The sequence below is a fragment of the Trematomus bernacchii genome, unplaced genomic scaffold, assembly GCF_902827165.1.
Source record: "Trematomus bernacchii unplaced genomic scaffold, fTreBer1.1, whole genome shotgun sequence".
NCBI lineage: Eukaryota > Metazoa > Chordata > Actinopteri > Perciformes > Nototheniidae > Trematomus > Trematomus bernacchii.
The window spans coordinates 9,011,291-9,037,783 of record NW_022987313.1 but is presented as its reverse complement, the minus strand read 5'-3'; the positions used below and the strand labels follow the sequence as shown (position 1 = coordinate 9,037,783).

General features: G+C 41.7%; 1 protein-coding gene across 4 annotated transcripts in view; it reads right to left on the bottom strand.

Annotated features, from left to right (window-relative positions):
* Positions 1-26,493, bottom strand: part of ttll5 (tubulin tyrosine ligase-like family, member 5) — a 45,666-nt gene that overhangs the window by 5,032 nt on the left and 14,141 nt on the right. For 2 of the 4 annotated variants that reach the window (XM_034115949.1, XM_034116190.1), the window contains exons 12-28: positions 25,849-25,930; positions 25,471-25,532; positions 21,962-22,056; positions 20,277-20,384; positions 20,077-20,168; positions 19,498-19,560; positions 18,756-18,904; positions 18,257-18,497; positions 17,190-17,307; positions 16,633-16,779; positions 16,427-16,518; positions 16,153-16,301; positions 15,306-15,875; positions 14,880-15,058; positions 12,834-12,970; positions 5,372-5,570; positions 2,238-2,440 (exon numbers count right to left, since the gene is read on the bottom strand). In XM_034115949.1, the coding sequence (XP_033971840.1) occupies positions 2,238-2,440; positions 5,372-5,570; positions 12,834-12,970; positions 14,880-15,058; positions 15,306-15,875; positions 16,153-16,301; positions 16,427-16,518; positions 16,633-16,779; positions 17,190-17,307; positions 18,257-18,497; positions 18,756-18,904; positions 19,498-19,560; positions 20,077-20,168; positions 20,277-20,384; positions 21,962-22,056; positions 25,471-25,532; positions 25,849-25,930 (2,686 nt within the window). The remainder of the gene's footprint in view (positions 1-2,237; positions 2,441-5,371; positions 5,571-12,833; positions 12,971-14,879; positions 15,059-15,305; positions 15,876-16,152; positions 16,302-16,426; positions 16,519-16,632; positions 16,780-17,189; positions 17,308-18,256; positions 18,498-18,755; positions 18,905-19,497; positions 19,561-20,076; positions 20,169-20,276; positions 20,385-21,961; positions 22,057-25,470; positions 25,533-25,848; positions 25,931-26,493) is intronic. The other 2 variants (XM_034116116.1, XM_034116036.1) reach the window with 2 other exon arrangements.

Here is a 26,493-nt window from a genome sequence, read left to right as displayed (position 1 = left end):
ATTGAAAGGGGGGGAAAAAACTTGACCTCTCGGTTCTTCACATCACTCTCTTTGTCAACAGTCTCTCACTCGGTCACTTCAAGACTCAGCAAGCAGAAACAAGAAACACTGTAGGAGAGATCTGAACTTGCAGGGTACACAGATGAAATATAAGCCTGAAGTTGAATATTTTGAACTACTTACTTACTTGTGGCAAGAGCTGAAGTCCTTATGTAAAAAAAAACAGATTTATTTTTTCTGCATTCAGGTAGCCAGCAAGACTTAATGTTGACCAAAAGGGATAAAGTTTAACCATAAACACACGTTTGGCAGCTTCTGTGTGTATGCAGTATCCTGTGAAAATAACTACTGTTGTGGCTGATTAATAGGGAGTGAAAGCAGCAGCCAGGCTGACATTAATGGTGCTGCTGTAATTGTCACCCTATTAGTAATGCCACACGACAGCCCGGGTTTCCGTAGTTACAGCTGCGTCTAGCCAAATCTCGCAAACAAAATACCAAACAGGCTCATTTATTTGTTTTACAAATTGCTCCTTTCAAAGCCTTCACTGAAGTCATACCACTTTGAGTCCTCGCAGCCCCTCCAGTTGGCAGCTGTGGTATGTTGATAGACCAGAGAGCCCTGCCCTGCTGAGTTGATACCAACATGAAGCACATTGGGTTCGAGCAAGTGTACCACATGTTTGTTGAGCTTAAAAATCAAAGGCGCTGGCACTCGTTGCCCAGATCTGTCCTGTACTTTAATCTTCAATTCAAACTGAATGCTGACTCGTCACTGAGTCAGCATATTCGGACATGGTTGATTAGAAAGCACTCTTGTAGGATTTGTCTTCAAACAGAGGAAATCATTTTGCTGAATGGACTGAGATCTTCACTCCAGACCAAAATAACAACATTCTGATAGATAGATTCAGCTAAGAGCAGTCAGTGATCAACAATGTATTACTAATGGGACAATGAGTCAAGGCCATTACTGGGAAATGTGTATAGTGCAACAGTTTTACAATTCAACAGCTGGCTGGAGGAAGGTGTTTGGAGGGCTGCATAACCTTGAACTGTGTGAATACACCCAGCACAGTGATTCTATTATAAGTTGGAGGAGCTTACGCCGACACTGGGATGCATTTCAGATGTGCCTCAATAACAGAGGTATTGAGTTGCCCCTAAAATGAGCTCTGGAAATAAAGGGAAGCAACGTATTATCCCCCCATTTTCTGCAAACAATCATCTCCTTTCTCCTGGACAGAGTTCACTTTTCCCTGTCATTCTTACTTTTCCCCCTCTCTTCATTCTTTCGTTTCCTTGTTTCCATCGGTGCATTTTTGGTGCTGAAGCTTCCGTTTTTCCCACACTCTCCCCTGTCACACTGGTCGACCGCAAAAATGCAGGACAGAGGAGAGTGTGAGGGGGGCTCTGGAATTCCACATGCAGAGTGTAAACACGGCAACTGCCAGGAAAACACACACACACACACACACACACAAAGGAGCAAACACAGCACCTATCCGGCTGCCCTAATTTATTCTACAACCCCTGCGCTGCACCTCTGCCTTCTTCCCTTTTCACTTGCCAGCAACAGTTTGCCCAGTCAAGCAAGATGACTGAATGTAACACGTCAGCAGAACCAGGGCTTTGCTCAGGGCGATCTGCTACTCTCTGCTACTACTGAGGCTCACAGACAAATGGACAGTTCTTTATGCCAATCCGATTGTGCCCTTCAACGTGATTTAAACAAACATTCGGTCCCGGTCACAAAGACTTTTCTGTTGTTGTGCAATTTGGCCAGATGTTGTAGTCATAAAGTCATAAAGTAAGTGAGGGGAAAAGCTGGCAGTTCAGCCCCGTTTCACTCCTTTCCTTTTATTTTCCCTTCTGTGCTCTTCAGCTTATCTCCAAACCAAACAGGAATTAAACGGCGCTCTGAGCCCGGGGCCCTTCCACTGAACCACGTTCTGTTTACGGTTCAGGCAGAAAGCAGGCCTGTGATGAGGTTGTTTACTGAACAGGCAGATACACCCTGTGGCCAAAAGACTGGGAGCACTCCACTGCACACATATTCTAACTCTCATTAGCATCAGCCATGTCCTCTGGAACTCACCGCTCCCATGCTCTTTTGTCTTAATCCACAAGCCAATCAATGCCATTCCCCACTGCAATCTCTTCTATTCAGTACATGGTGACTTTATGAAACTCAAAGAAGTAAATCAGAAATGTGTTCAGTTGAAAGGCCGTACTTACTTGATGAGGCGCTTTGTTGCCGTTTTCCTGATCTGTCCCTCTCTGGCACTGCTGGGCGGCTTGGGGGCGAGAACAGGACTCACACAGGTTTGGCTGTGGCTGTGACCGTGGCTGGTTCGAACATGAAAGCTGGATGGAGGGCAGCTGGATGAGGCTGGGGGAGTCTGGGCGAGTGGAGCACCCGTCTGGTCTGGATATTGAGCCTAAGAAAATATAATTTAAGGTCAGTATTGTTAACACAGTGAATGCTTTTATTAACTCAGTTTGCCATGATAATGTTAACTGTAGTTTATCGTTATGGACAGGCAGTATAAGGCTGTCTGTATTTGAATTACTATGATCTCTCAATTATAAACAAATACATTGAGATTGGGTAAAAAAAAACATTTTCTATATTCTTTACAAGGTTAAGTATTTAACAGCAGTGCGTGTTTGAAATAAAAACAGAACACTTTAAAAGCTCTTGTTTGGGTTCTAATTTAAATTCAAGTCAAAATGTAGTAACAGTGGTTTTGAATTAGGACGTGAATCCTTATTTATGTAAATATATAGTTTATGGGTCCTTTATTTAGTATTTATTAGAAAGTATGTTATGGTATGTATTTACTCAACTGTAAAAAACAAATCCAATTCCTAAAGAGGAATAGGGAAGTACTATCACCTTTGGAATGGGTTAGTCATGGGGAAGAAATGTTGTCTTTGAATGAAATATCAAAGTGATTGACATGAATAATATATTAATGAAATGCCATCCAGTATCAAAACAACAATATTGGCTGCACTGATAAGAAAATTCTTTACATTATTTATTTGTTTTTACAAGATTTTTTCACAGGCTTGGGGAGAGGGGAAATACCGTTTTTCTTTCTGACATCATATTTTAGAGTCCCATTTCACTCTGTCCTTCCTGGAGAATGCATTGCATGCATTCCTTCCACGTCTCACGTCTACGCTATTTTCTCTGCAGCTTCCTACGGCTATCTGACAAACTAATGGTTTTCCAGCTCCACAGTGCAGCCCCTCAAAGGGCCGGCGGTGTGACAGGGAATATCTGATGTAATTGGTCTGTTGATAAATGAGAAGCTGAGTTTCCAGGTTGCGAGGCCTATGGCCGGCAATTCAGTCTGAGCAGGACCAGGAAGGCCACCTTTCTCTGGCTGCCAGTTGGCTCTGAGCCAGGCCAGTAGAGGAGCCGCGCAGTCTGCACCCAGTAACTGGAACGTGGACTGCAGCGTCGGAACAGCCCCTTGAAGTACACACTCACACACATAGAGCATATGAACAAGAGCACTCACAGCACTTCCTTTTGTGTCTTTAGGTCATCCTAAAAGCTCAATTACTTTGCTAATGAGGTCAGAAAAGCCAGCAAGGTGATCAAAAAGCTCAAAGAGTAGTCAAGTCACTGACTAATTCCTGGACCAAGATGTATGTGGGGCAAAGAAACATTTTAGACTATTCCCTTTAGGTAACAAAATAGGTGTCATAGTAAAACGTAAAAAGAAGCTGCAGGATTGAAGAACTTATTGTCAGTAAATATACAGATTGCCAGAGAGACCCATTTGGTTGGAACGAAGGGGGAGGGACGGCAAGGATTTTAGGGAGGGTTTGTCTGATTTGATGGTGAGACAACCATATCCTGAGTCAGCCTCCCGATGACCTCAGTTTGTGAGAGTTGAACAACAAGATGGCTCTGTTGTGAAGAGCTCATGCAGGAGTATGATGGGACATGTCAGCAATAAAAGGAAACTTTGTCAACTGTTTTCTGACTATGAGACAAAATGAAAAGGGGAACGGAACAGAGGAAATGCACGGGATCACTTTCATAAAGTGCCTTGCGTAAGGCTGCGGGCCCAAGCCAAGAGAAATATCACCTCAATTGCATTGAAGCAAAAATGATGAATAAACAATGACGTGAGAGGAACTGCTTTACCCCGGACAGATCAGGAATAAATGGGTGCATCCACCAATCTGTCTCCATTTCTCTCCACTTTACAAAACACTTATAAATACATTCTTCCTGTTAAGATCCTCTTTCAAAGCAATTTACAGCAACAAAAAGAGGGCCTGTTTTTATATTAAAACATTACAATTATTTTGCGCAAAATGACCGAGACCACTCTTTCTAATCTCCCTCTACAAACAGCCAAATCACATCGGTCACGGCTAGTGAGGCATGACTAAAAGGTTTTTTGTCGCTTCATTACTACTGCTGAGAAAAATCATATCCCAACATTTGTATTCATGTGGAACACAAATGAAGCTCAAATCTGATGTGAACTGTAAAGACATAAACCTAATAATGGATACTGCAGCAGGGCCTCTCTGGTGCCCTCGTGAGCAGCTTTCCTTGTTTACTTACCTTCCAATAGAAACCCAGAGTCACTCAGCCAAACAATGCAATCTTAGGGTGAGCAGTCATGTTTGGCTCTCCAGGAATTAGCTTCTGTTGAGGAGGATATTCCCACCAAACACCATTTTGTTAAGTGGTTTGGAAAGAGAATCTGAGAATAGCGTTGTAAATGCTAACATGAAAGCTTTCCCCTTGATGTGGGCGTATTTTGTATTAGTTTGGACAGCACGGTGCTGAGGTAAGGGAATATTCTGTACAGACACAAATATGAGGGTTTTCCTGAGGTAAAGCTCAATACTTCTCATACAAGTTCAGTTCATCCATGTGGTGTTGATATTAAAGCAAGGCATCGAATGAAAACAAAAGAAGCTGAACAAACTCTGAACTCTTTAACTACATTTTAATTTAACAAAACACAAAGGGCCTGAGCATTTTCAAGGAACAAATCATGAGGAGTTGAAACAGAATCAACAAAGGATTCCAGTAATATGACGCTGTGGCATGGAAACCATTTTTCCACAAGGCATGGCAAGGTTATTTAAATAGCAGATTTCAGACACAAAGGCAATTCAAAGTGCAAATAATAAAAATAAGGACAAAAAGAGTCTGAAAGCTAGGGTGTACTTGAGGATAAAAGTTGGCCATTACCAACTCACATCGCTCTTTGGAAAGGACACTTGTGGGGTGTTCCCTTTTAACAATAATACATCTAGTCATTAAAGTATCATATTTATCATGACATAATGAGGAGGTCAGGAGGAACACAACACAATCTGTTATATACCTGGTGTCTGCAGTGGCTCTGGTCCAGAAAAGATCGGGACTGGAGTCTTTGCTGTTGCAGTTTCTGGATTGCAAACTGCAGCTGGTAGCTTCCCTGGGTGGGCTCGTAGCGCTGCTGGGGGTTCACTCCTGTCACCAGGCTATAGGCACTTTGCATCTGCCCGTCCCACAGATCCTCCTCGTCCTTCAGCGGCCTGTGGCTTGGAGAGCAGAGAGGAAGAGGTCAGCAAAAAGTTTAGAGTATCAAAATTCTGCAAAACGCACACGCACTGACTTTTAAATCCAAATCTCGCAAACTGTTCTGCTCAGCAGTTAAAGCCACCTGTGTTTGTCACAGTGTGTCTTATTGCATTCTGATGACAATTAAAGGGGCCTTATTATGCTTTTTTTTTGGTTTTGCCTGTCCTGTAGTAGGTTTTTGTACATGTAAACTGGTCTGGCTAATATCCCAAAGTTCCCTTCAGAGGGAGTTTCTCTACCAGAGTCCTTTGTTTACATCCATAACATCGTGATATCACTACGTAATGCTCGTCTTTCTTTTGGATAGCGCTTCAACACTAGTACGTGAAATGATAATGGACGGGACATCACTAAGCGGTTAACCAATCACAACAGAGCAGCCCAGCAAACCAATCAGAGCAGACTGGGTTATGGTTTCAGACAGAGGATGAAGAGAGGTGCTGCAGCACAAGCAGTATGAGAACAAATAAAGAGCTTTTTGAATATTAAATCATGTAAACATGTCACAGTAGAAGACAAATATGAAAAAAAAGCATTATTGGTTAAAAAATAGTTTGTAAAATATGTCTTTTAAGGAGAGTAAGATGAGGGTACCAATACCACATTAATGTCTGTCTGTATAATATTAAACTCTACAGCCAGCTGCAGGTTAGCTTAGCCAAGCAGAAAGAATGGAGGTGGATCTTTGTTACCTTTGGAAAGAGCCAGCGTAGCATTTTCCTCTTGTTTCCAATATCTAAGCTAAAATAACCACCAGTTAAGATAGTGTTTTGTGAAGCTGAGATTTTACCTGATTCTGCCCTTTTTTGATCTACTCGTAATTTATTGCATTTGGTGAGGATTCGTTTTACATTAGACAATATAAATATGGAGGGGAGACAACTGACGAAAAGGTATGACGAATAAACATTGTAGCATTTATTGAGAGGTTGGCATTATGTTTAAATAATTCCCTAAAAAAGTCTTAAATCAAGCTACTGACGCACTACTGATCCATCTAAATACTAATAATTACCTGCAAAATTGCAAGATGGTGAAAGCTTTAGTAGCCATAATAGCACAGTACTTGCTACTTCTTGCCAGATATGTTACCATCCAACCAAGGAAGAGATGTGGTAGCAGCTAATTAACTCCCATGGTTCCCAGCACCGGCAAGAAGTAAAAAAAGACGAGACAGCTCGCAGCGTCCCTGTGTGTGGCTGCTGGGCCCACAGAAGCCTCAAGTCAAAGTGTGCAAATCAGAGTCAAAGCAGAGGGCAAGCCTGTGGCGAACACAGGCTGAACTGAAAACCTTTCCTCTATGCCTCAGTGCTCCCCGAGCTTCACGTTCCATTCACATCACAAAGCCACAACCTGGAAAGCAAACCTTTTGACGAGCTCCACGAGTTTGTAACTGGATTATCTGTCATTAGAACTAAGCCTGTTTCAGCCTTTCTTTTTTCTTGTTGGGCCGCTGTTAAAGCAATGAGGTGAGCCTCCCCTTCAGACACGCTTAAATTGAGTCTACATTGAGTCTGGTGTGCTGCTGTATGTGTACCACTTTAGCCACAAAATAATGCCATAAAGAGCAGTGTTGGGAGGCACAAAATGAGAAAAAAAAGAGTACAGTTGAAGAAATAAGATCCCCGGGGGTAATCATCACAAAAGAAACTCTTGGAAAGTACTCCCATTAGATGCAATAACATGTGTCCACTCTAGAGTAGGAGGAAACACTGTAGACCTAAAATCACAATAGCTGGGATATTTTAAGCGCCGAACTGTGATAAGCTCTAAAATTAGAACTCAATTAATCTTGAACAATACACACTGTGGGATAATAATCTTGTGTCGCTCAAGTGAAAACATAATCCTGCCCTGTGTGGCCAAACAAAGACACAAGGGATCTTAAACTCATGTGAACATGCTATCCGCCCATGCATTTCTCAGTTCACATAATGGCACATATATTGCAAAAACAACTGGTGTGACCACGAGCCAATTCAAAAAAAATTAGCTTCTGGAAACAAAGGCTTGTCTGTGAACCTTGCGAGGCCAGAGAATCCACAACGCCAGGAGACAAAACAAGAACTGCTTCTTTGTTTACAGCAGTCATTTCCGTTAGCCTGGCTACAGTTTGCACACTGGACCACAGGGACCTTCAGCGCTACCATTTTATTAGCATATGGTCTAAAACTGATTGTTCCTCCGGTCACGAGCATATGCTTCCTGAAGTAGAATGTCGCAGCAGGGCCCTGAGAAGAAGTCGGTCCAGACAGGGCTTGTCAACACAACACCACGCAAAACATATTACAGATCATGAATTTAAAAACAGCAGCAATAGTTCTCAGTCTCAGATCTGATATTCTCATCACTAGTACAGCACATGTGTGGAGTTCCAACATGGTGGGACCGCCCTCTCTGCAGGACTACTGGTGTCACCGAATCCCCGCTGTGCGCGCTGTCCTTTAATACACTGATATGACTTACTGTAGTGTAGAACAACACAGCAGAGCAAGTGGAGCACATGTGCTGCATCAATCTAACTCCGTGTGAATGTGGGAGAATGGACGGTCGGAGATGACATCATACCACAGTATCTCCGCGCCCCAGTGTAAACAGCAGCCGCCTCAAGAGTGAGAGGGTATTTCCAGCTATTACTGTTTGTTTACTTTGTTTTATTGTAATGACATGACACTCAATAGAACTGCCTCTCAAATATAAAAAGGACCAGGGTTTGAGCATTTGTTGTGGAAACAGTCTAGACGTGGGTGCTGATGCTTTAGTTATTGCAGAAGTGAGTAATATAGGGTCCTGAAACTACCAGAGGTCTGTTCTAAAAAAAAGAGGTTTACTGAAGGAAAACCTAGAATATTCTGACATCCTGAACATGGTCTGATGTAAAGGGAACAATTTAAAAAAAGTGGCTAAGGTATTTAATGGGTTTGACTTTCAAAACAAATTGTTTGCTGATTATTATTGTAATTTCAACTTGAATTTAGGGGGCCGAGAAAATATTGATTTACTTGGTATTGCGATATTATGTTGTGTGATACTCTATTCAGTATATAATATATATAATAATATTCAGGGACTACAGATTAAAAAGAACCTCTTGACTAACTCTGGCAAATGTACAGATATGTTTATTAATGTGCATTGTCCCTGTTAAATAAATGAATAAATAAAATGATACTCTATTGATTCTCCAAAATGTAAAAAAAATTCACAATGCACTTTTATTTGATCTATTTCTTACTAATATATGCAAATGTTAAAAACGTTGTTCAGATTTCACAAAAGTAGTGCTATGATGTTTGAAAAGCAAATGCAGATCCCACTGTTCCTTAAACTAGATTTTAAAACAATTACAATGTATTGCCTGTAGTTTAAACTAGCTTAATTTCTAAGAGATTGCATAGGAACAACTTTATACAAAAAGGTAGTAATAGGTGGTGAAACTAAGGTGTTTGTATCTGCTGAAAACCCTCCATCCATTCCCTGGAATGTCACTCTTTCTTACCTTAAGGGTTCTCCCTCCTATAACCACATCTGGCTCCAATCAAATGTGAATAAAAAACTCTCTTTTCTAAATTCAAAGGAAGAAAGACATCGAACCAATTTTGTGTGCCCTCCTTCAAAGAAGTTTTCAATTTTCACCAGTGCTTTTCTGATTAGCTGGGTTGTTGGTTCAGCAAATGTGCTGTCATAAAATCCTTTGGAATGGTATGTTCTTACAAGATTCAACCAAGTCAAACATCAATCCAACAAGTATTGAACAGAACTAAAAATACCCTGCATAAGTAGGGTTGTGGTATTTCTCAGTTCTAGCGGTGCTGGAGTGAACACAGTAGAGGTAATAGGTTTGCGGTCATTTGTACATACAGCTAGAAGATAAATATTGAGGCAATTTTTATGGCCAGGGACAAATCATATTAATGGGAATTCACATGACTATTTCAACGATTCTGTATCTCTTTTATGCATGGTTTTGATGAATCTGTTATTCCATTGTGTTTATCTATTGTGTTCCTTTCTTTTGTGTTCTTATTAAGTGTTAATGTTGATGTAAAGCACTTTGAATTGCCTGTGTCTGAAAATGCGCTATATAAATAAACGTATCTTACCTTACCTTACATGACTATTAACTGCTAGTAACTTTATAACTTTAAGACCATATCTGTAAATCTAATCAAATCACCCTAAAGATGCTACTTTGAAAAACAGTTACAAAACACAGGTTGTTTTTGAATGTAGTCTGAAAGTCGGAGTGTTTTAAACAGTTTTCATCATTTACGTTAAATGGAAATCTTCATTAACGTTTCAGGAACACCGGATATGACCCCCCCCCAGCTCACTGTGGCTGTGTGAGGACGTGCCGTTTGGTTTCAAAGCCCTCCGGTTGTCGGCACACTGCAGTGAGGCAGCAGCTCTCATCAGAGTGCTGATGAAGCATACCTGGTAGATCCTGGCAGCGGCACTTCAAAGAGCGGCGCTACTCTTTGAAACCCATCATACTTCACCCCTGTGGTTGCTAAAAGAGCCAGTGTGCTTAACAGTTTCAGTATGTTTGGCACAAACCATCAGGCCTGAGTGTAGGGGGGGAGTAGGGGGGGGGGGGCGTGCACACAGGAAATGCTGTGTTATAAGAAACAGCTCCGAGGTGAAATCAAGGCAATTTATCCTAATATCGTATTAAAGACATTTCAGTGCAACGAGAGGTGAACGTCAAACCAGGGGCAGGGGGGATCTGGGGTACAAGAGAGCGTTTTGTATTGGAAGCAAGTGACAAATGGGTAGATGAAGGGAGCTGTGTATTTTCTGAAGACATTTAGAATAAGCTTTCTAACAAAGGGTACTGTATATTCCTCCTTCTATGAACTTGAAATGTGAAAAGCTGAAAGGTGAAGCTTTACTAAAAAGTGTTTTGTGACGAATGAAGTGCCAAATTAATACAGGAAAGGCGGAAATAGTCAAAGGGAAATGACTACATTCATAGAAGAAATGTAGGATCCAATCAAAGCAGTAGAGCTGTAACATGGGAGATCAAAAGGCGATTTCTGTTTCCACAGTTTAATATATAAAAGCAACGTGAGGCGATCCGTGAAATTATAAATTCTCATAAATCTCTCTTCTTGGTTTGTGGAAATAAAAATACTTTAAAAAGGGAAAAGGCCAGACATTCCTGGAATTCCCTGACAGCTCAATACATAAGGAAGGGCAGGACTGGAAAAACAGAGTCCAAGATCAAGGCCAAGCTGTCTGAGACACTGTCACTCACATATCACGACAAAAATAAAACACCACAGATGCTTACCCCTCAATGAGTTACACCTTTAAATAGCCGGTCAAATATCCCAGCATGGTACCATAGAGCAGGACCTGTGATCATATTCTGTCCTTCTGTTTCCTTCCTTCTCCCCTCAGAGCAATGTGAGGGGTGAAATATGGGGTAAGGATGGGGGGGGGGGGCAGATCATGTGGGTGTTGACATTGCCCTCTCACCATCGCCTCCACCCTGCCAATGCAGTGTTTTAAGCTGCCAGCATGCTTCACACACTCCCGCCACTCAGCAGCCAAATCTAGTGCTACTTAGCTCCACAAAGCACTATAAAAAAAGAGGATACAATGCCAATTTCCAGGCATGTATTGAACTTCCCTGCCCAGAGGAGTGTTGGTGCTTGGCAATCCTTTTCCAAAAACTAACACTCTTCAATCTGAAAATTCGACAGAGACTATTAAAAAAGCATTTAGAATCTATTGAGTGTGACCAAATAGGCTACCACAATCTAAGTGTCTACAGTACAGACTTGAGTAAAGTTCATTAGGCAGAAAATCCTCAGCAATCAATTGGCCAAAGTGAGGAGTACTTAATAGGTAAACAGCTTTCTTTCCTTGCAAACACTTAAACTTAAGAATGATACTCAACTTTAGGATTTAAAGGCCCTATGACATATTCTACAAAACTGAAATGTTTGTTATAACGAACTAAAATGTCTGTGTGTATATCACACAGCTACTCAGACTATCCGAGGGAGATTTGCTGTTTTCTTTGGCACTGCACTCCATTGAGACTGTTACACACTATTCCTTCCCTGCTGCCTCAGGGGAGGGAGAATAAATGGTGCATTTGAGCACAATACTGAAATTTGACCATAGGGAGAACTTGAACAGAGATGTTTGCCAAATGCAAACGTGGAGCAATAGAGGAACTGTAACCATTTCCAAAAAAAAGTCCAACTGAAATCACATTTTCTTTAAATGTATTCCAATGAATGTATCATGAAACTTTTCTTGGACAACTCTTGTAAGTTGGAATGAACCATTCAGACTTTGTATCTATCAGATACTCATTCCAATACTTGCCGATTCCAAGTACTAATCTGATACCAGTTATTCCACGGTCTCCAAAGATCTCTACACCACACGGCGTAAAGCCCTTTGGAATCATCTTGAGCTAATATAACATGAGGCCAGGGATTTGTGTGGCACTAAAGACTGGGTGAGCCACCCACTGCATTTTATTATTACTTTTTGAAAAAGACACGTCATTTCATGAAATGTCCGGAGTTATGTATTTCAGATATGCTTGTTTTGAACTTGAAAAATATCCCCTGCAATGTTAATGCCAACCACTTTCACCTGTTCTGGGAATGTCCATCCATAATCCCTCTTTGGACTCAGGTCCACAATTATTGGGTAAAAATACTTCATGCAAAAGTACTATTGAAATTTGAAGTGATGTACCTGGAGAAAGTAGACTTCGATACAATGGTTAATGACAATAAGTAAATTATTTACATTTTAAGGGTGGAAACCAAAAAAATCTATAACGAGGAAGTGGATGAGCCAAGAGGTTCCGACGGAGGGAGAGTGGATGGACTCATGAGTTATATGTAATGGAAAAGTCGACATATGCACTGAGACTACAGAGTGAAAAGTTTGAGAAGAGGTGAAAGGGATGGTGGGATTTGGCGAGGCCCACAAGGCCAGATTTTGCTTCGCTTAAAATAGGAGGATTGCTGAATGACTGTTAAAGAACTCTTGCCTGCAAGCAAGAGATACATGTAAATAGCCCTGATGTGATGTCTTTTGTGTTTTAATTAATTTTTTGTCTATGCATAAGTCTGTCTGTTTTCTGCAAGTGTTGTTCCTATGTTTATTAACATGTAAAGAAAGAGAGAAAGAAAAAAAGAAAGAGCACGAAAAATATCCCCCTGCATAATTCCACATGTCTTTGGACTCACCTAGTGCTGCTACAGCGATCTGCTGCAGAGTGAACAGCCTTCAGAGGGCCTGGTGGTGCAGCAGTGGGCCGCACTTTGGGGTTCAGCGTGGCGCTCTCTTTGCCCAGCATCCTGTTGGCCAGGTTTAGGTTGGTCAACTGTAGGCAGTGGAGAAAAATTCAACAGATTATTAAATTAAAGCCAGTTTTCCTTCATAATGTATTTTTAATATGTAGGTATTCCATTTCAAAAGTCACTAAACATTCCACTACTAGTCCTTAAATCAATGGGAAAGCTTGATGAATAAGCAGTCATATTGTGTTCCCCCCCCCACATCGACCACCTCATTATCTTGTCTCTGGGGGCTGTGTGAAATGTACACACAGCACATGGCAGAGCCAGTCTCTGCTCAGCACTAAATCCAGGTGGTCCGTCCCCCCCCCCCCCACCCCCCCCTCCCCCTCCACCCTCCTCCACCTCTGACAGAATCAGCTATCATGACTCGCCAGCTCAAATCTGTTTACGACTACTGTACCTCTGTGCTGCTCCGTACTGCCCTGGGAATTATGTTCAGTGAGATCTAATGGGAGAATAAATTACACTGCTGTGGCGTTTTATTTACTTTATTTCCTCCTGTGCACTAAATAGTCCAATGGGAAAGTTGTAATGCTGCCAAGCCTTGTACGACGTGAAAAATGTATCAGCATGGTGTTACACAGCCTCAGCTCTAAGTCACTTACAAGGTACACTGGGCGTATTCTTATTATTTGATTTAAACACAAGTGCCTATATTTCAGTGCTTACATTTTTATGACAATAGATACAAAATTGTATGTATATCAACCATAATACATATTTATTTTCCACACAAGGCACAGTGACCTTCATCTAGTGTTTATAATTGCCATAATGCCCCATTGTCTAAGGTCATGTACACTCGCTTGTCCAATTGGGACACAGTGTTAAAGGATGTCTCATAATAATATATTCTACAAACAAACACACATGCTGGATGGATTTTATTCAGTTTATTAAAAGGCGACTACTGTGTGTCTGCATTTCCTCAAGTTCAGTCCCTGTTTTGTAAACATGGGATCTGGCATGAGAGTGAGCAATTACTTGAACCTTAGAGGTCAACCAGAGCAGCAGGGTGTTGTTCGTGTTTACAATGTTCCCCATTTAGTTCAGCCAGTGAGTAAAGGACTTCAAATCTCAGCCCCAAAATAAACAAGAAAAACACTTTGAGTCTTTAAGTGCAAAACACCGGACTATTTTACTCTGTAAAATAAATTACTGCAATGAACCCAGAATAACTAATCATAAGAAATACAGCAAACACCTTTCAGATAGACAGAATAACGTGCAGTGGAAAGGAAGCCATAAAATCTGCAGTCTGTGTGGTCTGGTGTCATCACAAAAAACTTTGACAGTGAGGCAGAGGAGAAGGTGGAAGAAGAGGAGGAGGGGGGGGGAGGTGGAGGGGCTCCACACGCTGTATGACAAACCTCTGGGGAATATAGGAGAGGTGGTGATGGAGCCAATGTAGCTGCCGCTCCCCTGCTCAGTGCCAATTTGCTACATTCCTCTATTTATAAGCATCAATTACCACAAAAAAGTGGCTGCTTGTTAAGTATCAACAGAAATCACTCCCCCATGGTGCATCTGATAATGAGACCTCACACAGAGGCTCATGCGGCTCACCACTGTTTAGGCCAGCCAGCTTTAAACCCCAGTTTCAGACCCCCCCCCCCCAGCACCAACCCCAGCCCACAGACTGCAGGCGAGCGGAGGACAGAGAGAGGAAGGTGCACGGTGCAAGGCAGCAGACCCTCCACATGGGGTCAGAGCCAGGTTTACACATCAACATAGAGAAATGTCAGAGACCTCACAGTGAGACACTACTGCAGCGGGCCCAGATTCTTCTCCCTTATATGAAACGTTACACAGATCACTTTACAATCGCTTAATAACTCATTGTAGCTTCCTATACGCAATGAAGACTTCCTGCTCCGGATGGGAGTAGCTGTCGCCTCAGGGAATACACAGGTAAAAACATAATGAACTCACGTGCTGTGTCAGCAGGTTGATGTGACTGGAGCTGGTATAGTGGCGAGCTACCTGCTTGTCAGCAAGCTTCTTCAGCGCTGAGATGAAGGCCTGCTGGTTCGACTGGGCCTGGGAGTTTAACTCCTTTATCGTCCCAGATGAGTTTGACTTCAGTGTACTGGAACTGCTCCTCTTGATCACTGACAGAGAATAACAAAGACTGATGTGAGAACATGGGAGTGAATCTGTTAATTACCAGCAAAATCCATTATAATCCACCCCCAGGTTCAATCTTTTTATCGTCAGTTGATAGCCCAAATATATCCATTTTATATGATATAAAACAGAGAAAAACAGGAACTATTTTCTCTGTGGAATCATTAAATAGCATCTTGGTTTAGTTGATTACTTGGTGCATTTCTGAAGCACGTAGAAAAGTGATCTCACCTTGGCCCGCAGAGGTGGGTCTAGAGAGCTTCTGACTATAAATGTGCGTGGCAGTCGGGAGGGAAGTGGCAGCTCCGGGGGTCTGAGAGGATGTGGTAAAGGACTGAATCCTCCTTAAAACATGGGTTGATGTTCCAGCGCAGGCCGTGTTAGAGCCGGTGGACGTCCACGTTGCTTTTGGTGGCTGTGTGACCATGAGGGTGGGGGCGTATGCAGGAGGGTCACAGAGGGTCTCAGAAAGACAGAACTGAGACTTAGCCAGGGACTGTGCGTAGGACGGCGGCTGAAGAGGGGGTGGTGGTGGCGGACAGTGAAGAGGCAGGGACCTGGGCGCAGGGCAGTCGTGCAGCAGGGGGATATGTGTGCGGTCTAGAGTCGCAGGAAAGCCAGAAAAGTGCTGGAAGGCCTTGACTTCTGGCTGGATTTGACCAGATCTAGCTGCTGCCGGTTGGTCTTCAGTGCGGACAGGAGGCTGTCTCTCAGTGACCTTGATGTCCGGGTCACTGCTGAATTTCCCAGTGGAGAGCGAGGACTCTGAAGCGCTGGAATCCTCTTTGGCCACAGACAGAGCTGTTCAAAAGAGGAAAGAAGCCAGAGCTCCTTTATCATGAGTTAGCCATTCCTCGGCTCTGACACACATTTGTTTTCCCCCAATGAGTTCTAATCGTTTGAAGCTGACCTCTTCTTCACCCCAGATGACTCAATCTTTTTCCCCTTAACTTTTTTTTTGGGCTTACAAATCTAAACAATTCCTGTTTACTGTGCTTGAATGATAAAATATTAAACATAAACCAGACCTTCAGTAACAAAAATATCGGGGGGGAAAAAACACAAGGGAGAAACTCACTTTTGGAATTCTCACAGTGGCCTGAATCTCTCGAGGCGTTTACTTCATGAACGTCTTTCTTAACACTGCTCACTTTTGTTCCTAGGAAGACATTGGCTGATTTATTTTTCTGTGTGTAGAATGTCAGAACCTCCTCCAGATCGTTTTCACTGTAGAAAAAAGAGATACATGTGTATAGCAGATTGAAAACACTCTTCAGGCAGTAGCATATATTACTGGAAGAGTGAAGAGCCAAGCAGTGAACAATGGTCAGTGGGCTCGCCAACTCACTAACCTTGCTGCAGTGATGTACTCCTGAAACACACCAGGGTTAATACAATGCTCCTCCTGGCTGTTCTCCTGTTTTTTCACAATATGTTCAGTTTCCTAAGAAGATAGGAAAGAATAAGACCGCATAATGTGGATAATGTTTTCCAATGTTTTCCAATGTTTGCATCATCTCCTAGATTTGTGATGTTGTGGTAGTCTGGGAATGGGCACCTTGTTGTAACAGTGGATAAACTCTCCTAGCTGGTGGGACAGGATGCGTCTGCGGTCTTGGATTGGAAGCTGGCGACTGGGCAAGACCACCTTTATGTCTTGTTGAAGGTTACTGGCTGCTCGTCTCAGGAAGCGAATCACCAGCTCCTGTGCAGACAAAAAACATTCATGAGCAATATCTTATCAATTCCCTGAAACAACAGATTTATCGTACCACACCTTTTCTTCTGTCAGGGTTCAAAGCCATGAAAAACATTGAGACCTTTTAATGTAATCACCTACAGATCGACATTGAGTTTCCCCCGAAGGTTTGAGGTCACTGATGATGATGTATGTCGTATCAATACAGACTTTCCAAACTTTCTACAGAGACTACGTTTTCCATGATGTGGCCACAAAATGTCTCGAACACAGCTACAGCCAGGGTACATATGAGTAACAGTATAATAATAACAAGGGGAAATCTGGCATCATGTATACATTCAAGGGAGGAACAATGCCCCAGGTATTCTAGCCTTGTCTGTTTATTAGGAAAAGGAGATTACAAATCATTATACCATTTGGTCGTTGTCCTTGTCTGGCCACGCTGGGATGGCGTTGGCTCTGCTTTCTGCCAGCAGCCTTTGCTGGACTCGCTGCAGGTAGGAGGAAAAAGCCACCCGGGCCTGCACTTTACTGGAGAGAGGAGGGGGGGGGGGGGGGAATCGTCAAGAACTGCATAGGTAAAGCAATGGAAAAAGAAAGACGTAACGACAGTTATTAAAAAAACATTTACCATACTTTTGGCATTGGAATCTGTGATACAAGCAGAAATGAATGCTGTATATTCATTAGCTGACATAAGAGAAAACAGGTATGTATCACTTTCACCCAGAGGTTGTTGAAACACCCTGTATCTTGTCTTGCATCGGTATCAACATGATAAACTGTCTTTGTGACCCGGGTAAACCTGGAAACAGTGCTCTCATTGGACATTGAAATGAAGAAAATGTTTTGGAAAAAGGTGTCAAACACAACATTGATATGCTGTACTATAATTTCCCTGTTCCACGCACAGTCCTGGCAAGCACTGAGGAATTTCTACAAACTCAGACTTGTTATTGTAATTCCTCCTGCAATTATAATTTCAGGCTCACTTTAACGTCAACATCAGATCGCAGTCTTTGTTGCACTTCGGTGTAGTAGTATGTAAAGACTGTCATATGACAGTATTTGGAATATATGGTGTCTTTCATGAATTCAAGTGTATATAAAAAGTGAAGATGTCTTTATACTTGGCTATTAAAAGCTATATGTATGTTAATGTCATCTATCACTTCCTTCCTTGAACAGTCAGGCTGTAGCTAAAGATGTAAGATTCAGAGTGTAGTACATGAGAAAAAAAAAAAAGGTATTTTCTATACAATATTTTAGTTGTGGCAGACTTTAAGGCTCTCAATAAAAAAGGAAATTACATTTATTTACCCTTTTGTTGCAAATAAAAAGAAAGTCACAAGCGCATAGCTACACAGTATGAGTAGTGCTAGAACCATTTTTTATTTGGTAGGTGCATTAGTGCATGTCATATTAGAAATCACAGTGAGGGCGGCAGATGAGAGCAGCAGCGGTCGTGATAAAGACTGACCTGAGGTCCCACCCCTGCTGCAGGATGTTGAGCAGGTTGACTCTGGGTCTGGCACTGAACATGGCTGCCTCTGAGCTGGACAGAGGGTTGCCATGGCAGCGCTCCAATGGTGTGGCCACTTGTTTTCTCTGCTCTGCTACCAAGTCCCTGTGTGAGACCCGCTCCAGAGCTTGTTTCACCTCCTCTCTCTCCTCTCCCTCCTGACTGCTGCTCTCCGCTGGGGAGGTCTTGGATTCTTTCCCTGAGGTAAACAGCATTGCAGGAAAAAGACAAATGTCAGTGGCATCACTGACAATTTGAACAAAATAAACATATACACTCAAAATAGGGTTCTGATGTTGCCACAATAAAATGAACTCATTCAGAGTCATATTTGGCCAACCTAACCGTGACACAGGGGAGTTATTTATTGGAAACAAAAGTGCTTTGGCATGTAATGTCATCACACTGCTAAAAAAAAGCGGTTTCTTGAATTGAGGCAAGAACACATCAGGCCTACCCGATTTCTTCTTCCCTTCAGCCGAGCGATGAGTCAGGTGGCGCTGTCTCTGCTTACGCGCCTCCAGAGACAGCAGCTTCCTCTCGTACTGGACGACGTGACAGCAGTGGATGGCGTCCACCTCCAGCTGCACATTCCCGCTCCCATTCCTGAGAGACAGAACAAGACATGTCAACACATTGGTAACAACTATTATGATTTATATGCGTAATATCATCAGCAATTACAAAAACAGTTCTCAGAAAGACTAATGGGGTCAAGCAGCGTGTCCAGAAGCAGACGTGAGAGAGAGTGGTGTTCCAAAGGGGAGAGGATAAAAAGCAAATAATAACTTGCAGCGATATTCTGGCTACCTTACGATCACTGGAAAATCCTAGATGGGATAAATTGGAGGGGTAAATCCCTTAACAATATTGTGCAATTGTCAACGTTGTGGGTAAAACTTGCAAGCCCATACTGATTCAAATAACATAGACGCATGTTGTATTACAATAACAAAAATCGTGGTTCAATAAAAAGCCACAGTTCATTTATAATTGTCTTTCCACTTCTGCCCCAAATCTCTGCAGAAATGCCACATACGCATTGGGCGCACGCTGGAAAAGTTGACTGTGCTTTGTCTCCTCAGCTGTTCCTCTCACCTATCCAATGGTAAGACCAAACAAACGCCATGTCGATTCCAACTGTTTCCACAAATAAAGGAGATTTATTCCCAAATCCCAACCACAATGGAAATGCTTACCTTCCATGGAAAAGTCTGTTAGCCAACATGTAGTTCAAGGATGTCTTGGACTCCAGATATCCACTGAGAGAAAAAAGATAATAAGCAATGTCAACCCTCTTAAAGGCAGGAGCACCAATAAGCCTAAGCTTTTTTCTCACTTGCAGAAACTGTGATTTAAACGTCTGTCAAGTAGTCAAGCTGTTAAATGTACCAATAATTCCCTCGGACCGCTACATAATATGCTTTTAAAAATGCCACAAAAACCCTACGGCTATGCAAGCCATGGATCGAATCAAACTTCATATCCTCATAAAGGAATATGAATATTAAGCACAAAAACAGATTTCTTCTCTAATAGGAGCTCAAATGCCCTTTTAAATATAAAAGTCGCTGTCAGTTATAAGCCTTTCTTTGGGGTACATAATAGACAGAGTTTAATGAATACAAACTCTGAAGCTACACCTTGGTCTGATGGTTTAATGAGTGACAGTGAAGAGAAATCAGGCGTTGATTATACTAATTTAGTGTAAGTGCATCACAACAATTAGTAACATTTTAATCAAACACCCTTGTGTATTCCTTCTTGGCTCAGCTTACCCATAGAGCTCCCATGTTTCTGCGGTGGGGAAGATCCTCACGAAGCCTCCACGTCTTTCGTACTCTTCCTTTATCCGCCTCAACACTTTGACCTTTATTTGAAAAAGAAAAGATCTGAAATAAGAGTTTTCACTGTACTTGTCTTGGAAAGTCTTTATCAAACACATCATGTCACAAAACTACTATCCTAAAGGCCTCACCTCCTCAGCAGTCATGCTCAGAGTGCTGTCTCCTTGCCCTTGTTTGGGTCCTAGCTTGTCTTTGGACCCCTCTGTTTCTGAGTTACTGGCTGACGCTGGCCTCTGCCGCTAAGAAGAGTAAAGATGAAATCCCTCCATGAACAGTCATTCCAAAAATAAATACTTGCCAATATTTGAGAATAACTGAGTTCTTTGTCTCTACAGTCTACAGGTTGCAAGAATAAATGCAATTGTAACACTTTTGTTAAAGACCTCATCTGTAACAAACAAGTAGCCTACTAATCTGAAACACACTCATTTATAAATAGAAAATGCTCAAAATACAGCTTTTGTAACAAAAAAAAATATCCTCTCTTATTTTCTCCCTGACACATTAATGAAACATTTTGTTATGCATTGGCATTCCTGGCTTCCTCCCCGCTGCATGCACTACCAAGCTGTGATTGACAACTTTGGCATTCAGGTTAGAACTCGGGCCAGACAGAGGGGCACAACCCTACAGGATCACATACAGAATTTGTCATCTAAATAGCAGGGGGATTACATTTAATTTGTCTGATGCGGCTGGGGGGGGATACAACGGCAGCCAAAAAGTGACAAGGCCTAATCCTTCAGAAAAAAGACTCATCTGTTGCCTCTAATCACAGCAAAGGGAAGGGAACGGTCCTTGTGGTTCTGCAACATCCTCTGTGGTTTACTATCAGGCTTGTTTTAGGTACGTCTGAAGAATTCTGGCAGTTTTGGCACGAGTGGTACATTGCAGCATTTAAAGCACTTGCCTACTGAGGCTACTTTTCTAATGTAATGAGCATTCTATTAAGTAAAGCATTAGGAATCGATACAAGCCGTCTGACTCTTTCTTTGACTCTGACAAATAGAAAAGCAATTTAATCAAATGAGCAAAAAGCAATTTCTTACCGGTAATGTAACAGGCGTCAGGGAATTGCAAAAGAAATAAAAGCAAAAGAAGATTAATACGTCTGAGTCTGATTAAGATGAATACGTCTGAGTCGAAGGGAAACTCAAACCATTCTGTTTGTGCTGTGTTCGGCCGTCGGTGCAGAAAGAGGTTTCTAAGAGACATGAGTGGGTGAGCATCAGCATTTACTGCTTAACCTTTCTGGAGGCGAACACAGCACGCTCCATCGACATTAAACAATGAAACCTTGTTGCTGTATGTCTAAACAGGCATTTACACAATATAGGGTGGAGCCCAAATGTGTCTGATTTAGTAATCTCCCTGCAGCAGATCCTGCGTCAAAGCTGGGTGCAGTAGTGGAATGGAGGGAGCCAAACGCATTAGCTGTTGTGGCATCATTAGGCAACAAGGCCTACAGAGAGCATTATTCACTTGATTAGCAATGATAAAACAATAAGCCACACAGTGTAGTGCTTACAAACTGATGTCACTCAAACTGTGTAATTACATTAGCAGTTGTTTTGCATTACAGTGAATTTTCCATGAGGGTAGAAGAAGAGCTCAATGGCAGTGGCAGGAATGTATTGTAAGCAACAGAGAGATGAAGACAAGAATGGGAATGTTTCACAAGGAAGGGTGAATGAGTGCAACTCTTGGCTTGGCTTCTCGCCGTGTGTATGAGTGTGTGTGTGAGTGTGAGTGTGAGTGTGAGTGTGTGTGTGTGTGTGTGTGTGTGTGTGTGTGTGTGTGTGTGAGCATCCAGTACCTGTGTTCTCCCTGCTGATGGGGGCTTGAGGCTGGGGTCCAGGGGGACTCGGTCAGCGCGTGGTTTTCTCGATAGGGGGTCTTGACACACAAAGCCTGAGGGGACACAGAAGAGCCATAAAGGGGTATATCAATGACATCAGGCCATTAACATGTTACTCATTCCCATGACCTTCATATATTGCATCAGATCTCCAATGTTAGTGCAAGAAACCACAGCAGAGCGGGGGACACAGAGGCAATAAATTACATCTGAGTCAACAATATTTTTTAGCAATATCATGTTAACTTAAACACATCATATTACATTTCAGAAAAAGGCAGACATGTTATGATTAAGTGACACGCCACACCCCCCCTGATGTAACCTTGTTTAAAAGAAAAGTTTCATATTTTGGTAGATACACCTATTCGCTTTCTTCCCCAGTTAGAAGAGAAGATTGAAACCACTCTTATATGTTAAATATAAAGTTACAGCCAGCAGTTTGTTAGCTTAGCATAAAGACTATAACTAGTATTTTTCTCTGGAAAACTCTTTCTTCCTCTTCCTGGAGATAATCCAATGAATTACCTATGAGATCTTAAAAATAATAATACAAAAGAAGCCCCCCTTAACGCCACCCATCAAATACAATGTAGGCTAATTGTCTCCCCTAAATTGTAATATTGATTATTGTTCTTAGTATTTTTTTTTTATTGCATATTGATTATGTAAATGTAGTATTTAAATTCTTATATATTTTTTATATTCTGCTATATTATGTTATTATAAAAACTCAAATTCTCTGAGATTGAAGTTACGGAATAAAAATGTTCTAAAAAATAATAAATATGATATTGTAAAAATTATTTTTGTTGTTTTTACCTTCAATAGAGTGCCACAGTGACGCGTCCTAAAACCTGAAAGTAAGCTGCGCATGGGTTCCTTCGACAAAAAAGCAATGCAATTTCTCCATAGGATTTTGGAAAATAGCTCAAAATAAGGTCTGTGGTTGACACACATTTCATAAATAATCATAAATCTAGATTAGAAAATTATAAAAGTAGGGTAGACATGTGGATATTTCGAGCTATTTTCCAAAATCCTATGGAGAAATTGCATTGCTTTTTTGTCGAAGGAACCCATGCGCAGCTTACTTCCGGGTTTTAGGACGCGTCACTGTGGCACTCTATTGCCCTAATACGACATGTACCCAGGGGGGGGGGAAAGCCATGTAAATAGAAATGTTATCCAGGAATGTTAAACAAATGCAACGGTAAGAAGTTTGAGATTCAAACAGCGTTCCAACGGAAAATGAGCAGCCTACAAAGGAACAAATCTGAGGCTACTGGAAAATAGCAAGGACTCCTCTTAACTTTAAAAAGAAAATAGCTATCTTGCTTTCATAGTTAGTGTGAGCCCTGTGTTTGGTGTTTCTCAGCCAAGTTAGTCAAGTCTAAGCGATTCCGGTACTTGGACAGCATGTGGAGGACCTGGCTGAATCCCTGTTCAACCAGATTCGTTGTGGAAAAGGAAAGAAGAAGCAGCTTGATCTTCTTCCAGAGAGCCGGGTAATGCTCGGCATATTTGAGCCACATGCTGCCCCAGCAGCCAGAGGTGAGGAAAGTAGCCTGGGTATGTATATGTTACTCCCTAGTCCCTAGAGTCTAGGGAGGTACAGATCATTCCACTCATAATCCTTGAACTTTTGAACATATGAAAAAGAGATAAAATATGTTTGTGAGCTTTTTTTGTTACTGCCCAGAAGAGCTTGGGTAGATAGTTTCCTCTTGTTTCCAGCCTTAATGCTAAGCTAAGCTAACCGGCTGCTTGCTTTCTACCTCAACAAAAAGCAAATACTCACATTTCTCAACTATTCCATTAACTTTTTTATGTAGGAAAGAAGATATGTTTTCGGACTGGGATACACTACTTGGCTCCATGCATTTACATTCTAGGGGTATTTGATAAGGGTTGGGAAAAATGTTTGTCATTTAGTTTTCCAGCTAAGATGTTCCCACCCGGTTAATAAGGTTTAAATCTCTAATCTACTGTTTATTAATTCCCACATTCCCTCAAGGCTAACTAATGGTAAAAGTATAAAGCTAGAGAAAAATGTTAATGTTGCATCTTGCCGTAACACTTGAAGTGAATTAAGTCTATTGACAGCTCGGAGCTTGAGGCTGTTTGTATTGCCTCATCTAAGCCGTCAGGTTAGAATCAGGCCCCTGCCAATCTCTTGCCTAAACACAACAATTATTACAAACACGGAGCTGACAGCTTCACACAGGCGGAAAATGAATGCTAATAGAATGCTGTCATTATTTACAGGCCTGGGATGCAGCCCAAGTGTTATCAGCCAACGGCGACTTAGTTTGTTTGGTACATAATAGATGTGCTATGTTTTACATGCCACTGCTCATTTTCCCCATACCCGCAGTAACGTCTCAGTCCAAAGATAACTGGCAATTTATGATTCTACGCTTTCATTTAATGAGCTGGAAGGGAGGGTTTCCAGCCACAGCATGGCCTAGGCTAATACACGTGCATATGTGCACGTACACACACACACACACACACACACACACACACACACACACACACACACACACACACACACACACACACACACACACACACACACACACACACACACACACACACACACACACACACACACACACACACACACACACACACACACACACACACACACACACTTCTTTAATAGCATTAGGCTGAAACCACAGACATAATGGTTCACTGCCAGTTGATATGGACGCCTGATAATCAGCAGGCTCCATGTATCCTATGAATAGTATTAGGCATAAATCAAAGGATTAAGTACTCAGGAGATGTGAAACTTTGGTTAATATTTGTCTATTATTTAACTTTTAACTCTCATCCACAAGTATGAGATTCTCCGTGGTTTAACCCTCAACATTAATATGTATTATGAACTCTTGTCCTGCATTTAAATGCAATAATTAGGAGGGGAGGAGACATAACAGAGACTCATCTCATTCCTGCAAGAAACACTGTTGCATAAACAGTGCATCTCAGCCTTGGGCCTGCCATTCTTTTGTATTTTCATGCAAAAGAATGCATTCATTTACAGTAACATGTTGGATCCAGTTTCTCAAGAAAGGTAAACGACTACAAAACAATTCTCTCTGTTGACGATTTGGTCCGCAAGTCATTTTCTGTTAATTAATGAAGTCTGTGGTTAGTTCTCTCAACAATGGAGCTCCTATTATGAAGTCATAACGCTATTTTTGCCAGTTTGCAAAAACTCAACGAGCGGAATAAGGGAAAACAATAAGCATTAAACAATAGACGACTGTCTCTGCCTGCTTAAAACCTGCTGGTTACAAGTGAAAGGCATCTATGCCAAACATATGAGTAATCAAGAAGTTCTTAGGTGGTTAATGCAGTTATTTCACAAGCATATCATTTGTGTAATGGATTTAAAAATGTCCATGAACGAAATGTGGAAGTTGTATTTAGTCATTGTTTCAGCATGTACTCACCCACAAGTGAAAACATGTCTGCAATCATGCTGGCCTTTATCTTCAGATCCAAGGGCGCATCACTGTAAATAAGTTGATGTAAGAAATTAGAATTTGAAAAAGGAAACAAAGACATTTTAAAAAAACGGGTAAAGATATTGAGTCAGAAGATCTGTTGCTTGACCTTGACTACTACTAGACTGACTCAACAGTTTTTGTGGAATTTAGCCTGAGGGTATATGCTTTTACAAACAGAGGGCATGTGCCATTTCCTTCAATGTGGCATTCATTAGCATTTCTTTTGGTTGCATATTAAAAAAACAAAAAACCTTGTTCCAATAACAGATTCTCCTGAAACAACTAAATAAAGATTCAGATGATTAAGACCGTGTCACTCACCATGCCAGGGAGGGAGAAAGATTCACCTCCAGCAACCAGGGTTTGAGGTTGGAGTCAATGAGCACGTCAAAGCCATACAGTTCTACACAAGGAAACACAAAATGAATCAAAATGTTTCACCACAGACTGGGAAGCAGAACAAGAAAAACCTCTTTACATCTGCTCACTGCAAATAAAGCATGAAGGCTATCAAAGTCACTAAAGTGTCCATTATGTGGCATTTGGCAACATGGCCTTTTACTGCTACTGATTACACGCATGTTATATCCAAAATCACACAAGAGAGAAACATTCACCGAAGCCTGCTACTGAGGGATTGGCTCAATTACATTAACTAAGTACATACACATTTCATCTGTCATGAAGTTCCTTACGCAAGACGGCAGATCAAAAACACAGTGTGGCTGTGAATATTTTCATACATACAGTCAATACTTTTCTCATGAGGGGGGGGGGGGGGGGGATTAGGCAGCCTATATAGTGTCACTACATATTAACAAGAGGGACGGCGTTCTAATGGATAGCAGAGAAAGCTTCAGCCCCATCATAACGTTTGTATCTTGCCCAACTGGGGCAATAAAGCATATAGTCCTGAAGTACAAAGCTAGAAGTTTGACAGCTATTCTAAGTGGCAGAAACCTGGGG